Source organism: Malaya genurostris, chromosome 2 (genome assembly GCF_030247185.1).
Source record: "Malaya genurostris strain Urasoe2022 chromosome 2, Malgen_1.1, whole genome shotgun sequence".
Taxonomy (NCBI): Eukaryota; Metazoa; Arthropoda; class Insecta; order Diptera; family Culicidae; genus Malaya; species Malaya genurostris.
Window position 1 is genome coordinate 33,340,448 of NC_080571.1, and position 18,846 is coordinate 33,359,293.

Genomic DNA, 18,846 nt, shown 5'->3' on the forward strand with positions numbered 1-18,846 from the left:
TTTCAACAAACTAATTGTTTTAGGTTTGAATCTTATCGTTCATTTCAACTGCCAAGTTTATAAATTCAAAAACCTAATAATATTATCTTTATCTAAAGCTAGTTCATTTTAAACTTTTAAACTTTTGATAGTTAAATTTAACATGAAATTGTTTGTCAATAAATTGACAGGAATGCGCAAGTAAAATATTTGTTATTTTTAACAAAATATTTCTTGAATCGAACTAATGCACTGAGCAAAATCAAATATTTTATTTTGTAGCTTCAATCAACAATTTTTGCAATTTCAAACCAGATTTTCTTTTGTCACTATTTCAACAAAATAAATCGTTGCGTGGAACCAAAATTTAGTTATTTTTACAATATTTTTCTCTGCGTGTAGGGAAGATAAGAGTGCCTATAATCAGAGTGACGACAGCTGTTTGTTGGGAATGACAGCTTCCAGTTTCAAACGAGAAAACGACCTGTCAATTACAATGTAAAGCCAATATTGGCATTACATAATATATTACAATGTAATGCCAATATTTCGGATTAAATATTTTGAATTGTTGCCAACATTACGAATGAGAAGTCGTCACTCTGGTTATAGGCACTCTCGGGAAGATAAATGTCAAATTCGTGCGCGCCAAAATAGCAGTACTACTCACCCATATATTTGACATGATATGTTCAATGCAACGCCGTGCGATGGCGTAGCTGAACTGAAAATTGAGTTCTCTCTAGGCTGACGGGGTCTGTGTGAAGGTAAAGCAGAACTGAATCAACATATAGATATTTCCAATGAAATTTACTCAACTTTTGATGATATGTAATGAGTAGGTATCTTATTTCAGCAATGAAATCAACTGGAACAAATATTTATTTATTTATTTATTTATTTATTTGGCCTTTAACCACTAGGGTCATTCAGCCCTGATAGAACGGGAGGAAAACGATGTGTACATTTCAAGTTCTTAGAGAATAGACAAAAAAAAATTCACGTTCCGGGTGAGAGTTAATTCGGTCCATGGTAGCGGGTTACGATGAGTCATCTTGTTCTTCGTTGTTTGGTTCAGTTGTTTACTGATTTTCAATGTTCTAGAGGGCGTCAAGTATCTTGGCGTCTCGCAGGAAACTTAATAGCACCTCCTCTCGGCCGGGATCATTTGAGAGGATGTCCCGAATGGAAGACGGAAAGTCGTATTGGTGGCGAAGTGCTTCAAATTCCCGACAGTTGACTAAGAAGTGTTCTACATTGAGTCTGGTGTTGCAACTGGCACATGTTGGTGGGTCTACTTGAGTGATGGTATGAGCATGTGTAATTTTCGTATGTCCTACCCTGAGGCGAGATAGTGCTTTTTGTTCGGCTCTGCTTCCTCGGTCGTTCCATTTTTCCAGAGTTCCTTTAATCTTTTGAAGGTGACCTTGAGTTCCTAACCAGTAGGAGTTGAAGTGGTCACGTATATTGTTTTGGAAATCCTTACATATATCGGTTGAAGGGATCTCTCGGTTTCTCATAAGTCGGGAGCGTCGACCGAGTGATGCGAGCCGGTCAGCATCCTCGTTTCCAGGGATTCCGCAGTGGGCCGGGACCCAGCATAATGTTAATAGAGAGTCACATGATTCTTCGATTTTTTGAATGGTTGGGTGCATAGTGTTTCCGGCTATTAGTGCTGTTAAAACGGAGAGTGAATCGGAGAATATCACAGTTGGGATGTCCGGAGATTTTTTTGAGATGGCCAGGTCGATTGCAGCTGCTTCAGCTGAAAAAATTGAGCAAGCCGAGGGCAGACGCCGTGCCAAACCAGCTCCTATACCGCTTACACCTATTCCAACTTCACCATTTAGTTTCGAACCGTCTGTGTAGATTTTTACGTGGTTAGGGTATTTGTGATAGACCAGTTTATTGAAATGGGCTCTCGCTACGCTCTGGGGCGCGCCTGCTTTTATGGTAATAGAGAGGCTGATGTCTATATTTGGTCCATGTTCGCACCAGTCTCGACTGCTAACTTTGAGTAGTCTAGCTATTTCCGGGAGAGGCGTATTCGAAAATGTGAGGTGTAGATTTTTGGCTGTTTCAAGAAGGGCGCACTCGTTGCCGGTTGTTTTTTCGAGAAATCTAAGTGCACATTTCATGGTTTTTTCAGCTGCAGTCCATCGGAGTGGGAGGATACCAGCCTCAACGCAGGCTGCATTTGCGGGGGTACTGGGGAGTAGGTTGGCAGCTTGTCTGACTGTTCCATGGTAGAGAGGTGCGAGGGTATTCACTAAGCCTTCCCAGTTTCTACTTGTTATTTCTAATCCCTAAAATATTTTACTGTGAATTAGTGCCTGGCTTATGTTCAGCGCTGTCTTTCTGTTGAATTTCGGGTGGCGAGTGCTAATGGTTAGGACTAACCGCTTTCGGCTTTCGCAGTCTGCTTTAATTTTTCTAAAATGGGATAGGAATGTTAGCTTACGGTCTATTACAACACCAAGGACCTTCGGTTCCTTTTGGAATGGGATGATAGTGCCTGACAGTTTTACTGGTCGGCGTGACGCGTTGTGGAAGGAATTACAGCAGTGTGCAATTGAGCATTTTGTGGCTGATATGTTGAACCCGACAGACTCAGCCCAGCGGCCGACGGCATTAACCGCTCCCTGCAATTTGATTCTTGTACGTCCGGCCGTTTTACCTGTGGCTACCAAGACTATGTCGTCAGCGTAGACAAACACATATACTCCCTTCGGTAGGGAGGCAAAAAGTGAGTTCATACTGATCAGAAACAATGTCACTGACAAGACTGAGCCCTGCGGGACACCGTTATCTTCGGAAAAGGAGCGAGATTTGGTGCCTCCGATGCAGACATTGAAATGTCGTTTACTGATAAATTCCTGAATGAAGCGGCCAAGGTTGCCGCGGATGCCCCATCGATGTAGTTGGCGTAGCACGCCTTCCCGCCAGATAGTATTGTAGGCTTTTGCAATATCCAATATGGCAAGATCCGCATGCAAACCCTCTGACAGGGCTTCGTTGAGAGTCTCGCCTAGACAGCCCAGATAGATTCCGGAGCCAAGTCCTTTCCTGAATGCAAATTGTCGGTTATCTAGAAGGCTATCATTTTCCAGTATTGTTATTAGGCGACGGTTAACAAGCCGTTCCATCGTCTTTGCGATGCATGACATTAAGCTGATCGGGCGGAAGTTGCTTGGTTCACCAGTTCTTTGACTCGTCTTTGGAATGGGAATAACAAGTGCGCCACGCCAGGCGTCCGGGAAGGGGCCACCCTCCCAGACTATGTTGAAGCTGTCTAGAAGTGCTCTTTTGCCCACTGGCGGTAGGTGGTGAAGCATCGGGTATCCAACATCATCGGGACCGGCCGATTTTCCTCGTGAGGCTCCGAGGGCGGTAGCTAGTTCTATGGTTGAGAAAGGTCGGTTATATGGTTGACTGGAGTCCGGTAAGAATTTTGTTGGGTGTGCCTCCAATGATGGTTTTTTTAGGATGAAAGGCGCTGGCATGGATTCATTCGCCGATAGATGTTGAAAGTAGGATCCTATTTCGTTGGCAATTTCGAGGGGTGCCAGACTTGTGGTCCCATTGATACTGATGGAGTATCCGGTTTGTCGTCTTTTTCCACTGAGAGCATTGACTCTTCTCCAAATCTCCTGTGTCGACGAGTCCGGACTGATACCGTCAAGGAAGTTAGCCCAGCTTGCGGCTTTGGCGTTTAGAATGACTTTTCTTGCTTGGTTTCTTAGCTTGCGATACGTAAGCGATCGTTCCTCCCAGGCTGGGTGGTCAGTACTGGTGCGTCTCAATAGGCGAAGTGCAGTTCGGCGGGCCTTGATAATCGATTCCACTTCTGGGTTCCACCAGTGAACTGCCCGATGCGGTGGGGATCCACTAGTTCTTGGAATGTGAGATTCTGCGACCTGTACTACAATTTCAGATAAAGCTTCGGGTGAGTAGCTCAGGTTTCTGTCTAAAATGTCTTCCAGGTCATTTTCATAGGCGGTCCAATCGGCTCGATCATATATCCAACGTCTTCGTCGGGTCGTGGAGGGAGGGGCGCAGTTGTAGGATATTGAGATGGGAAAATGGTCACTATTTCCTTTGTCTTGGTGTGTTGACCATCCACAGGAACCAGCGATGGAGTGCGAACATATTGTCAGGTCTACGTGGACTGGGCTCGTGGACGTGGACTGGGCTCGGAGGAACGTGGGGCTCCCGTCATTCAGAATGATTGCATTGCTCTTTTCGATCACTTCAACAATTGCTTTTCCACGAGGGCAGCATCTTTTGGAGCCCCAAGAGAAATGGTGAGCGTTAAGATCTCCCATAATTAGAAATGGTTTTGGCAGTTGATCAATAAGGTTGGTCAGTTTGTCTCCAAAGTCACTGACATCCTGGGGTACATATATTGAAACTACTGTGCATTTTATCGGGTATGTAATTTGGGAGGCTATTGCTAACAAGTCGGTGTTGAGGTGGATTTGTCCTATTATCATATCGGCTCTGATTGCTAGTGCGACAGTTTGGTAGATGTTAGCTCCTCTGGTCATCTTCCAGAGGTAACGGTACCCGAACCAGGAGGAAGGATTCGTATTGTCTTTGATATGTGTCTCTTGGATAGCAAGGCAAATTGGAGCGAGGCAGGCAATTGTTTGTTGGAGGTCACCGATGTTTGTTCTGAGTCCGTTTGTATTCCATTGCAAAGCCAGTATGCAGTTTTTTTCCCGAGGGTTTGAGCTGTGGGTGGTTGATCTGTTGCTCCGAGGAGGGCTATTACTGTTACTCAACTCGCTGGGTCTAGCGGACAACCCTCCTAGAGCCTCTCGACCAAGCGTGGTTGGTTGAGGGGATAGCGAGGGGCCCGCTGTAGTAATATAGTCCGTTAAGGGTATCTGGCTCTCCGGTACGTCAGTTGCCATTAGGTGATTATAAGAGCGGTATTTATTAGTCGGATTTCGGTCCGGTGATGTCCAATTTGGCAAGCAGGGGGTACCCGGTTTTCCGGCACCAGCGTGATTGGTCAATTCATTGATAATTTCAGACGTTGTTGAATGCCAGGAGCAGCCTGGAACAGGGCTTAAAATGCGGTTGGACAGAGGTGCCAGAGCTTGATGTAGTATCGTGTTAGCTGTGCGATTTTCTCCCTCGAGCCCTCGCGTCAGAGGGTATCTAGGAGATGACCGATTAACGACGGGTGTTGTTTGGCGTTGGTGATCTGTCGCTTTGTCTATAGGATTCGAGGTCGAATTTCGGTGGCATATCGTAGTGATTTTTTGGTGATCCGGATGACGAGTGGCTATGTCTGCAGCTGTCTCGGCGGTCGACGAGGTAGCAGAGAAAATCTCACATTCCGACATCGGTAGGTTGATGTTTTTCCACTGGCCTGACGGAAAATTGATAGGGAAAGTGTGTGTTTGATCAAAGTTAGCTGTTGTGATACTCGCCTGGGTACAACCCAGGGACCCTACGCCGACAGCCGCCGGGGGTGCATCGGAAAACTCCGGAACTTCCCCGGTCGGGGCCGGCGAGGGTGTGGGGTTAGATGGTGTCTCGTGGTCGAATGTTGTGTGACTAAGCAGGGTTTTCATGTAGGTTTCGTTGTCATAAGCAATTCCGGGTGAGGGCTGGTTTGTTTTGCTTGTGGTCTTGTTAGGTTCCATTTAGTCTGAGACGTCTAGTGGAGTATATTCTTGTTCACCAGTTCGTTGCTCTAGTGTGCCTATGGGTCCTACTGAGATGGGTCGGGTCATCATAACAGATCTTGTTTTACTGCGCGATTGTCTGGACGGTCCGGTATCATTATCTTTTCTGATTGGGCTTCTGGATTTGTCGGTTCTGCTGCCAGGTTGCTTATTTTTTTTACTATTGCGAGTTTGGTGTTGCATGCTTTCGGTTGTTGCTTGGTTAGATGCTATCTGCGTGTTGTTTTTTGGGCTCACTTCAGTTGGTTGTTTGTTGGTTAGTGGTACTGAATCAATCTGTGTGTTTTTCTTGAGGGTGTCGGTATGTATGTTTTGTTTCGATAGGGAAGTGAAGGCTTTGCGTAGCGCTATCATTCCACTGAGTACTTCGAGGTGTTGTGATTTTGCTTCAGCAAGTTGCGTCTTCAGTTGTTGTATCAGGGTGTCCTTTTCTTTATCAGCTTTTTGGTATTCGCGGAGTTTGGTGATTTCTTCTCGTAGGAGGTTTATTGTGCGATCTTTTTCATCTCTATTCGAGTCGAGGCGATTTTTGACGGTATCAGCATAGCTAGGCTCGCTCGTGTTATTTTTGAAAAAGGCTCTTGCTTCCGAAAAAGATATATTCTTGGTGACTTTCAGTTTGATTATTTCTTCTTCTTTCATATAAGCTGGGCATTTGCGGTAACGTGTTGGGTGATTGCCACTACAATTCCCACATTTGCTGGGTGCATTGCAGGGGTTTTCTTTGTTTGATGTGTGAGTGCCGCTACAGTTTAGGCAGGCTGGTGGCTGGGAGCAGGAGCGACTACCGTGCCCAAATTTACCACAGTTGTAGCATAAGAGGGGGTATGGTTAATACTGTCGAACAGCAGTTCTTATCAAACCTATATAAATGTGTTCCGGCAAAAAGGAGCCTGAGAATGATAGAATAGCTAGAGGTGTGTTTCTTTGATTACCGTCCACCGTCTTGGTTATTCTCCGTACTGCAACAACATTTTGGCTGTTCAATTTTCTAACCAATTCTTCACTACTTAAATTTTTTGTGTCGATATCAAAAATAATTCCCTGTACTATATTAAGAGTCGGGTGAGGTATAACCTCAATGGCTTGTCCGTTGATGAGTGTTTTCATGGCAATCAACGCATTGTACACTTTTTTTGAGGTTGTACGTAGAACATACCGCGTGCCACCGGCTTCTTTAGATGCCGTAATAACCTTTGTCGGGTCGGTTCCAAGCACCGCTTCAACCGATTGGTGAATTATAAATGGGTTGCTAGGCAAGCACTGTTCTCCGATGTCGTTGGTTGCTTTCATTAGTAGCGTCTGCTTATCTATTGTGTCGCCGGTATTCAGGTACGGGGGAAGGGTGTGGCTGGAGGTTGGTAAAACGCTTCCATCTGGGGGATCGGGATGGCGCCCCATGGTCTCGAGTGAGACCGTTCTTGCGGGTGCTCTGACACTGAGCTTTACGCGATGTTTGTTCCGAGAAAGACGCACTATCCACAAAGGTTTACAGATCGAGTTGAAAATTATAGAGACAAATCAAGTTGTCGCTTTTCTACCTGCTTGAGACGCTATCACGCACACAAGGAAAGAGCGAAAGACTAAAAAAACGGACCGAACGCGCCGAGTGTTCGATACGAACTGGAACAAATATTGTTTTTGTTTGGTTATACAGTAATTTTGATTTAAATCAAACAGAGCTGATTGTTTAAGTTGAAGGAAGTAATTTCTTTGAAACGCTCATATTCTAGCTTGGAATCAGGCATAAATCAAATTTTAAAATCTACTAACTAATTTGTTATGATGGAATGAGCAGTTGGGTGCTCGATCAACCCGATTGACAGTGACATTATAAATGTCATTGAACATTCGCTCATTTTATGAATGTGTTGGTGTATATGTTAGGCGACTTACCATTTCACTACACTCCAGCTAGAGGAATGGATGATACTAAAGTAGGTCGTTTTGTTAATTCCAGCGAATTTCAACAGTTTATGCTGGAATTCTAAGAAAAACTGGTTATTTACTAGTTCTGTATATCCGAAAATCTTGAAGATTTGAATTTATATTTTCAATTATATAATGTTTTTATTTAAAAATAAACTGAAAATCAGCACGAAAACGTACAAAATCGGATAAGAATTGACAATTCAGTCCGCATCTTCTCGCTTAATTCCGACAGATTTCCGAATCAGCCGGTTGTAGGTGAAATTCATTCGGAATCGGATGTTGCACTGGAGTCGGAATTAATTCGGAATTTATTATGATTTCCACATGAAATTCCGAATTTCTCGCCGATTCGGAATTCATTCGGATCTGATAATGTGGGAGTCTGCGAACGGAACGTAATAGTAAATTCCCGTAATATTTAGAGATAAACACAATATTGAACAGTTATCATCCAATATGTCTCTATGTTCTCTCGATTCACACAGATTCGCCCAAAATACAGAAAACTCACAACCGATAGTCCATCTTGGAAGGGATCATCGATAAATTTGCTTACCCAACCAACCCAAATAACCCAAAAACCGTTTTATGTAGTGGATTGATCCTACACGTACGCTGTTATGTTGTACTTGATGTTTTCATACTCTACGTAGTGAATGTTGTTGTTGTCTTTAGTAAATTTAATTGTTTTACTCTCCTTCTGCAGCTGAATGTAGATTATGCTATTCGTTTTATTTAGTTGTAGCATTTGAACCCGTTTTAAACCCACATTAATTTGCTCCATAAGCAAAGTTTAGATTTCTACAGATAATCGAAAATGATCGTCTTATTGTTCACACCCAATATTGTACTTTATATCAGAATTCATTTCGTTCAGGCAATATAGAACAATAGATTTTAGTCCGAGGAAACAAAATCAGGTGAATGCGGTAAATGGGGAAGCAATAGGAGCCAAGGATGGCTTTTATCGTATCAAAGAATGCTCACTCGCAACTCTTCCACGATTAAATCAGTGCCATCAAAGAGAATCGGAAATCATCGCAACAACAAAAAACCGGCATGGTACATTTAACATAGAATAGACACTAGTGCGAGAGCGAATTTCTCTCGGTGAACCGTCTGAGAATCAACGGCTAGCATGCTGCTGTGGGGATTCTCTCTGAAGCAACAAACGGTCGCTTATTCTTGTTTCGCGATCCGATTCTGTATGGGCAGTGGATGATTGTGATAGAATCATTTTACTATTGCCGCTTATTCTAACTATGTGCTTATAACCTTTGTATATTTTGTGTCTATGAAAATGTATGTGAATGCTCCACACAAGGTGTAGAAGAGATACGAAATAATAACTAAAAATTACACAAATTATAAAATAAATGATAATTGTAAATATAATATTAATAAATCCTAATTTAAATCACAATACGCTATTTGATTAATTAATTCATTACGACATTTATGATTGCCGCTTGAAGTAGCAAACATCGCGTTCCCCATATTACGGCTCATCACTTGTGGCATTTCTAGCAGCAAAGAACAACCAATGGCAGAGCGAGCGTTCTGATAACCTTCCTATAAAACTAGAAGGGCAACCTCAACCAGCTCATTCGTCATCTAACACTCGATGTGGATAGACGAATAACCTACTACGACTAATTTCGATTTTGTTTTATTTTTTATTCGCAGTTGTCTACCTACCCAAGCTATGGGTAAAAACCGCCATAGATCCGAGAAGGATCCAAAGGATGCTAAGCGTCTGAAGCCAAGTGATGTACAGGTAAACGACCGTTTGCTGAGTAAAAACCAATATGCTGATCTGCCAGTAGATGTCGAAGAGGAACTGCAGAAGAAGGAAAAAATACCGCCTTTCTACCTGAAGGGCTTCCCACCAACTCTACGCTCGGATTTCAGCACACTGATCAGCAAAGGACTACAGGCAACAATCCGTTTATGTACTGAAGGCTACAAAATAACTGTTCCGGCTTTGAACCACTACAAAGGAGTGGAATGCTATCTGAAGCAGACAAAAGCGGAATACTTCACACACGATATTGCCGCCAACAAACCTATGAAGGTTGTACTTCGAGGACTACCCGACATGATGGAAGCCGAACTAAAGCAGGCACTGTCGGAGGCTGGACTAAAGCCTTTGATGGTGTTTAAAATGAAGCGACATAATACGGACAAAAAGTTTAGAGATCAACTGTACCTGATTCATCTGGAGAAGGGCTCCATCACCATGAGTCAACTGAAAACGATTAAATCATTGTTTCACATAATCATCGAATGGCAAAAGTATAAACCGGTACATCGGGATGTCACACAGTGCACGAACTGTTTGAACTACGGCCATGGAGCGAGGAATTGCCACATGAAAAGTCGGTGCGGGAAATGTGCCGAACCACACAATACCAACGATTGCTTACTAGATGACATCGCTGTAAAATGTGTGAACTGTGATGGCGACCATCCATCTACTAGCAAATCGTGTCCCAAACGTGCTGAGTTCACAAAAATTCGACAACAGGCGTCCCGCAAACAATCAACGCGCAAGAATGTTCCACAGAAGGATGAAGTTAATTTCCCACGGCTCCCACCGAAGAAGGATATTCCGAATTTGCCGCCACTTCCTCGCAGCAATCCAAAAGATTCAGCCGCTGGATCACAAAAAGAATCTTCCTCAAAAATCCCTCCTGGATGGGGCAATAATCAACCACAAGCAAAGGATGACTCTGGTGATTTATTTTCTGCAGAACAACTGATCGTCATTTTTGAAACAATGACAACAAAACTACGAAACTGCAGAACGCGGTTAGATCAAATCAACGCCTTAGGCAAATTCATCATCGAATATGCAAAATAATGTGTTGGTTATAGTAAATTGGAATGCTTGCTCACTCAGGAGCAAAACTGCTGAATTGTCCGACTTTCTTCAAGAGAAGAATGCCGATATTGCTATTTTAACTGAAACTTATCTTAAACCTGAAATTTCTATTTTTATTTCCAATTACAGGATTCACAGGCTCGACAGGACAACTTCCAGAGGAGGGGGAGTTGCCATTGCCGTTAAACGATCCATTCAGCACAGGCTTCTGTCAGCCTTTAAATTGCAACTCATAGAAGCCATCGGAATTGAGATTACAACGACGATGGGACCCATCATCATCATTGCAGCGTACTGCCCCAAACAAACCAATCTTCGAGATGGTACGTGTGCATCATTGAAGCGAGATCTGGCTATGCTCACTCGACGACAGAACAAATTCATCATTGCTGGGGACCTGAACGCACGGCATGAGCTGTGGGGAAACAGAAGACAGAATCGAAACGGATTCGTACTTGCCGAAGATTACGAAGCTGGACAATACAACATCTTCGCTCCGGATCAACCAACGCGACTTTCCAGATCGGGAGTTCATTCCATTTTGGATATATTCATCAGCAACATCGCCATAGACAGCTCTCCGGTTGTCTTCTACGAGCTCTCTTCTGACCACTTTCCAGTAATATTGACGTTGGGATCTTCACCAGAAACAGTGCCTATTCAACCACGGAGGAACTATTGTCGCACCGATTGGGTCCAATTTCAACAAATCGCCGACCAACTTATTAATATCAATGTTCCACTAGATTCCCCGATGGAAATCGATGCGGCCCTATCTTCCTTCCAGCATTCAATCACAGTCGCTCGTGATAGGACGGTTCCAGTACAACATATGCCGAGTTCCTCTCTTCAAATCGACAGTGTCACCAAGAAACTCATCCGACTTCGGAATATCTACCGGAGGCAGTATCAACGAACTGGCATCCTAGATAGGAAGACTACTTATAACAACTTAACTAGGATAATCCAGGAAAGGATATCTGAGCTTCGCAACATGAACTTCCAGCAAAAGCTTCGAGAAATTCTCCCACATTCAAAGCCCTTCTGGTCCTTAACGAAGGTGCTTAAGAAAAAACCGAAGCCTATTCCTCATCTGATGTCACCCCAGGACGCAGCTGAAGGAATACCTTTAATCACACCAGTAGAGAAGGCAAATGCGCTAGGCCAGCAGTTTGTGTGTTCTCACAATTTAGGACTCAACATTGTTAGTCCATATGAAAGAGCCGTTGCTGATAGCGTAGCTGAGGTTGACCAATCAGACAGCTTGGTTCCTGAGGAAAGTAGAGTCACTGCGAATGAGCTGATGGCTTTTGTGAAAAAATCCAAAAATATGAAGGCCCCCGGTTTCGACAACACATTCAACATTGAGCTGAAACATTTGAGTATTCGCTCATTTGTCTTCTTAGCTAAAATTTTTAACAGGTGCTGGGAACTTGGTTACTTCCCTTCAATGTGGAAGTTAGCTAAAGTTATCCCAGTTTTGAAACCGGGGAAAGATCCTTCCCTTTCCAAGAGCTATCGGCCCATCAGCTTACTCTCTGCCCTATCCAAGCTGTTTGAAAAGTCAATACAAAGGCGAATTCTTGCTTTCGCAGATGAACAGGATATATTTCTGGAAGAACAGTTTGGGTTCCGAAAAGGAAGATCCACCATCCACCAACTCACAAGGGTTAACAACGTTATCCAGCAAAACAAATCAGTGTCCAAAACGACTGCCATGGCAATATTGGATATTGAAAAGGCATTCGATAATGTGTGGCTCGATGGTCTGGTGTTTAAACTGCATCGGTATAATTTTCCCATGTATCTTATTAAAATTATCAAAAATTATCTTGCAGATAGAGCATTCCAGGTCTCTCTGAATAATGCACTTTCAGAAAGATTTACTATTCCTGCTGGTGTACCCCAGGGAAGTATCCTAGGTCCCATTCTATACAACATTTTTACATCAGACATCCCACCTCTTCCGGGTGGTGGTGTTCTGTCAAAATTTGCTGATGATACTGCCATTGTTTACAAAGGTCGTGTCATTAATGCTCTGAAGAATAAACTACAGACAGGTCTGGACGCTTTAACGGAATATTTTACAAGCTGGAAAATTGTGATCAATGCAGCAAAAACTCAGGTCATCTTGTTTCCACATTCAAGATCTCCAAAACTTGTTCCATCAAACGAATGCAGAATACGATTCGGTGATGAGGTCATTCAATGGTCCGATGAAGTTATCTATCTAGGACTCACCTTTGACAGACATCTGATATTCAGGTCACATGTTGACAAAATCGTTCAAAAATGCAGCATACTCATTAGGTCTCTGTATCCGCTGATTTGTAGAACATCTAAACTGTGCCTGAAGAGTCAGATTGCTGTCTATAAACAAATCATCTACCCCGCAATTGAATACGCAGTCCCTGTTTGGCGGGGCTGTGCACGAACACACAAACTTAGGCTTCAACGCATTCAAAGTAAGATCTTAAAGATGATTCTAAATCTACCCCCTTGGACAAGGACTAGTGAAGTACATGAGATTGAAATTTGAAGAGAGGTGCTCAATCTCTGAAATACAAATAATTCAAAATTTGTACGTATTAGGTTAGGGATAGTTATAAGTAGGTAGACATTTTATAAATAATTAAAATAAATATTATGATTAAACATTAGTATGTAAAACAAGAGTTGATGTTGATGTAATACACAAAAATAAGATTAATAAACAGATATTTATGCAAAAAAAAATTATGCTCAACCAGCTCATTCGATATTCGGACGCCGTGACGATCAGAAGCAGGTAGCAGCCACAAAAAAAAACGAAGCGAGTTCTGGAAGAGAGAGCCCTCTTATTAAAGCAGCGCAATCTCAACCAGCTCATTCGTATTTCGGTCACCGTGACGACAGGTAGCAGCAAAACCAGCACTAACTTCTGAGGACGCCGTGACGATTAGCACCAACCAAGGACACCCACCGAGGGCCAAACGACGCACAGACACAACATGGCCAATCACGACACAAGGGTTTTGAAATATTGCTACCTAGTATGAGAATCATCAAGTCGAATCATCGATTCAATTTTCTGCGATAATTGTCAACTTGCGATTCTCTCTTGGTAAATTCCACACAGCGGCGATCATTATCAGACTGAAATTTTTTTTAAGGGCCATGAAATACTCAGAGTATGAAGTGGAGCGAAGAAATGTAGAAAAATTCTCTCAAGGTTCATGCATTGAGAGACTCGAATTCTTGTAGCATCTTCTACCGGATTGAAAATGTTGTATACAATGTAGATAAAAATCGAGCAGCTTCTGTCAAATTTTCAGCAATCACCAACACTGAGGTCATCACATCATAACAGCATAATGTCTGAGCTGTTTCTCTTTTAGCTACACATTCGAAAAATTTTATCTGATTTTATTATTAGACAAAATTTAGATCAGCTTTTGTAACAAAAATTGCTTTCATGCATTGTTTTTCACTATTTCATTGAGCCTCCCTAGACCGGTACAGAGCACTCGTGTAGGTTTCAATCCGTTTCCGGGCACTCATTATGTTCTAAACTGGCTAAATACGTTTCCTAAGTGCACTCGCGTTCGTATTTTTTCGGAGTTAGTGAGCGGTATCCAACAAAATAACTTTCGTCAACTACAGATTCTCGCACAAAATTTATCATGTGAATCTCGCTGTGATTGTCATATTTCTTCCTCGAGACTTGAATACAAGAGTAATGACAAATTAAATTAGATTTAATGTTCTATCATATATCTTTATCGGGTGAACGATTAGAACGAAAATATATCAAATAACGCACATAGTTTATAAAGATATACTACACTCTTAGAAAAAATGAAATTTACGCTTGACGTAATATCAAGTATGCCGTAATTTTTTCGGTGATGACACAATATTACATCTACTAACATGTAAATAAAAATTTTGCGTCTGTGTCGATGTAAACTTCAGTTAAATTAACTGTGAAGTTAATGATATGACTTATCTTTACAGGCTATGTATTGTGAATGTAAGTGAATCGCGACGCTCCTTTTATGTGCATCTAAGAAGATGCAACATTTTTTAAGTGTGTAGTAAGATTAAACACAATTCAATCCCATCCTATCATCTAGCGAATCTCAATTCATCTTTCGTTGGGTATTTATTATAAGTTAAGCCTAGTTAATAATTACTTTACGTTATAACGACTTAAATCATATGAATCTTCAGATGTAATCGGTAGCACTGCTGCCGGTAGAATTTTTCTAAGTCCGGCAGCCCGACAGCATCCTTTTGGCCCGTACAAGTGGCAACCCTAGATGGAGGAACTTGTATTTGGTACTTGTTGTTATTTGTATCGCTTAATCGAACACTATTGTCAGTAATTGAAAGCAAATTTTCACCACTTCTAACAAAGTCTATGTTTCGGATAAGGTTTACGTTGCAAACTCATTTTGGGCTTCAATTCAAGATGGTTTGGTACATCGGATTTTTTTGTATATCTAGGACCTTTTTATCTTCTGTCATTAAGGTCCAAAACATAAATTTTTATTATATGCATTTCACTCATATAAAGGGCGAATTCTTTGAAAGGTAAATGATTTGATTTAAAAAAAAACAAAAAAATTGAAAAACTTGATATAACATAATTTCTATTGGAACAGAACGATCAAAATAATTTAATTTTTGAAGATGATTTCATGCAAATGTTGGTCGCGGCTCTGCTTTAGATGGCCCATGCGCAAGGTCCAATTTTGGCACACTCTCTCCAACATATCGGCCGGTATTTCACGAATAATGTCACCGGCCCATAATCCACACCAAACAGTGACTTTTTTGAGGTGCATTGGCAGCTCTTGCAATGCTTATGGCTGGTCTTCACTCCAGATGCGGCAATTTTGCTTGTTGACGTATCCTTTCAACCAGAATTGAGCTTCGTCGCTGAAAACATTTTTTTCTATAAAAAAGAGGATCTTCCTCCAACTTTGCCAGTGCCCATTAATGATTAAATTATAGACCAAACTGAACAAGTTTGACAATGACACAAGACACTAGCTTCACGCAGGATCTGTCAAAAACAGTGTTGCCAAAAAGATACCAGTAACAAAATCATTTTACAGAATTGTTTCAAAATCTTCACTACTCTACTGCTTTGATCGTTGTCATTTTAGGTTAACTTAACACCGAAATCTATCTTCACTTTCAACGTCGTTCCAACGCATGCAGAAAATCGATTGTTGTGTCTGTTAGTATGAATTCTTATCACTGATTTTGATCACTGATAGTTGATTAAAGAGGCACCAAACAATACACTTGCTATTGATGGCCGTTTCCTTTCCGACAATGAGTTGAATCATTGCTAATCAGTTTAGTACATCAACTGGGCGAAGTCACATCACTTCCTGAGAATGTCACAAAATTGTTTCTCCTATCTTCCTTCCGTAGAGGAATACTTCGCGGGTAAGACATTGTACTGCAAGAGGTTTATCGAAATGATTCGTAATTAATTACTCTTTATTTCAGCATACCCAACGGTATTGATAGTGCTCCTAGTACTGTTTACTATTATCTGGTTCCTCGTGGGATCTTTTTACACGCTAATTGTGAAAGATATCGTCTCCCGGTATGAGAAGAACTGCCAGTCACAGCTAATATTCGCTAATGTTATCTATGTGGTAAAGTTGTTTGAATTTTCGATCCGATCACGCCGGTAGCATATAGCTGTTTGATTAAAACAAATGCTTTTTTGAATAGGTAGTAGTAACATCTTGTATAGTATCACTAACGGTTCCAATTGTATCAGAAAAGTTGGATTTGGTGTCATACATCATATTCTCGTGGTGTATATTTGCTTTCTACAGGTACGCTGTTTGTTCGAAACTAAATTTCATAATTTATATAATCCTTGAATTCCAACAGATATATACGACTCATTGGAGGTGGTCACAAAACGATACAGGCCATTTATGAAACCAATAATCATCGACTTTCATTGGGCAACCGTTTCCAACGCTTAGTTCATCGGATAGTGTGAGTTTCGTATGAAAATGATTTTTTGAATATTGATGTTTGTATGATTTGTTTATATAGTTAAGATAAACAATTGTTCTTTACACTTGTTCTGTTTTCGAGCATTGATTTGCTTTTCAGATTAATTGATGAAATACTTCCATTTTTTTTTCGATTTCAGTGGAAAATATAAAGTTGCAAGATGTTTCATCGTTCAGTTTCCTATTCTAACTACATTAATATCTACGGTTCAAATCGTACTGCTTATAATCGATGAGGTGAGTAACTTTTATAGTCGATTATCTAGTCAATAACACTAAAATACATTCCAGGATCTATACTACGGAACCAGTTTGATTTTCTTACCCTTCTCACTCATTTCGATTATCCTATATCTGATAGCTTTTTCGCTGCTCATTATTTTTATCGAATCGACTATCCCAGATCTTCAAATCAAAGTAAGTTTGATTCTGTGTTTGCGTCTATTACTATTCAATGGTTGCTTGTAATTACAGAAAAAGTTTCAGTTCCTGCGTTTGGTCGTGTTGGTGCTCAAAATTCAAGTATCCGTCCTAGAAATAATTTTTAGACAAGTGCATTTTGAATGTGATAATTTTGCGGGTGAAGCTAGATCTCTATTCAACTGTAAGTACTCTGCGGCAGTTGATACCGACTTCAAGATTCAATATAATCTATTTACAGTCGTGAAACAATCGCTTATTGTAGTAGAAATTACACTGTTAGCATTTGCAACCTGGAACATATATCGGAAAGAGAAAAGGAAAACCGTATCTGAGAATTCTTCCTGAATAGTAAATTAGCAATTGGAGTTGTTATAGTGGAATACTTCAACATCTACTTATAGTCAATAAAATATCATTTTTATATTAATTACAAATAATATATTAAAACGATGTAAATACATGAAATTTGAAAGAAACTCTGAATTTTCCCCAGAGTACGTATAATCTTCAAGATATTGGATATACTGTCCAGGAAATTAATTTCCAAACAACTGTTAACATCATGTGTTGAACTTAAGAATATCTATTATACAAGACCAAAAGTTCGAATAAATGGGCCTAGGAAAAATGAAACGAATTTTTGTAGCTTTCCAGCAAAACTAATTGAGCTGATTCGAGCATGTTAGCATTTGCAACCTGGAACATACACCGGAGAGACACACGGTAATTCACACGGTATGTTCCTAAGCACCTTTCCCAGTACAGTGGTGTTTTAGTGTCCAGATGCAAATTGTGGACTTTGTTATAAAAAGCGTTTGAAATAGCGAAACATTTTAGTCCGGGGAAGGTTCTGTGACGAGAATAATATCTCGCCAATCAGTACCGATAGTGACGTTTGCTAGTCATAAAACGGGCGGAAGCGTTAATGAACAACACCGAAGAAGTAGCAGAAGAATTTACCAAATATTACACCACCTGAAGGTACCTCCCATCTATTCAAGTGCTGTATCTCGTCGAATTGTAAAGATCGCTTCCAAAGTAAAACGATCACTGTCTCATCGCTTCCTTGGATTCATCTAAAGATTGCGATACCTCATCAAAGATAAACTCGAATAAGAGTGGTCTGGCTTTTTGCATGTAACATTTGAATAGGACCCCTCGATCAGGTCGATTCATCGTTTATTTTAGATCAATTATTATTTGAAGCAAACAAACAAGCGTCTGTTTACTACATGCGTCGTAACTATGACGATGCTAAAGGTTCATTTTTGGTACGGGCAAATTTTGTTGTGAATTATCCAAAATCTATACTCAATTGATCGTCCCGGCAAAGATAAACTCAAGAAAGAGTAGTCTGCGATTTCTTATGTATTATTTGAATAGAGCCCCTCGATAAGCTCGGTTCACTGTCAGTTTCCGTATTTTGAAGCAAAACAACAAGCGGCTGATCGCTATGACAATGATTGTTTATGTTTGAAAAAATATCAAGTTACAGTATGAACGATGATAAGCAATTTTGTTTCATATCCTGTGATTCTTACAATAAGAAAGTAAAAACTACTTAGAGCCATTACCTAGAATTTATTTAGTTTGTTATTTCCTCATCCCACGAAGCATTAAAGTCAGTTGAGACAAGAAATCATTATGTGCCGAATGTAAACATATGTTTGCTTCCTTCCTAACATGTATTGTATTCCATGGCATTTTTTCAATAGTATTCCATGGCATTTTTTCGGAACTACACTGATGAAAATTTGCACGATCGATTCATATGTAAACACCACTTCAATTTAATATGCTTTTTCTTATCAATACATAACCAATGCGATTTGTTTCAACATTTCATGTGCAAACTCACTAAGATGCGAGATTAAATTATTTTTCACTTATATTTGAT

At 40.8% G+C, this 18,846-nt stretch overlaps 1 protein-coding gene across 1 annotated transcript; it reads left to right on the forward strand.

Moving 5' to 3' along the window:
• Positions 1-15,861: 15,861 nt before the first annotated feature.
• On the forward strand, positions 15,862-17,337 carry LOC131433036 (uncharacterized). The gene is made up of 8 exons (XM_058599764.1): positions 15,862-15,936; positions 16,000-16,151; positions 16,231-16,337; positions 16,396-16,506; positions 16,667-16,763; positions 16,818-16,943; positions 17,001-17,130; positions 17,188-17,337. The coding sequence occupies exons 1-8, from the start codon at positions 15,885-15,887 to the stop codon at positions 17,292-17,294; spliced, it is 882 nt and encodes a 293-aa protein (XP_058455747.1). The 5' UTR covers positions 15,862-15,884; the 3' UTR covers positions 17,295-17,337.
• The last annotated feature ends 1,509 nt before the right edge of the window (positions 17,338-18,846 follow it).

Excerpts from the sequence above, each read along its gene's own strand:
- LOC131433036 (XM_058599764.1), top strand. The coding sequence starts at position 15,885 with ATGTCACAAAATTGTTTCTCCTATCTTCCTTCCGTAGAGGAATACTTC. Across the intron at positions 16,338-16,395 it reads TGTATATTTGCTTTCTACAG|ATATATACGACTCATTGGAG; the intron begins GTACGCTGTTTG and ends GAATTCCAACAG. Across the intron at positions 16,764-16,817 it reads TACTGCTTATAATCGATGAG|GATCTATACTACGGAACCAG; the intron begins GTGAGTAACTTT and ends AATACATTCCAG.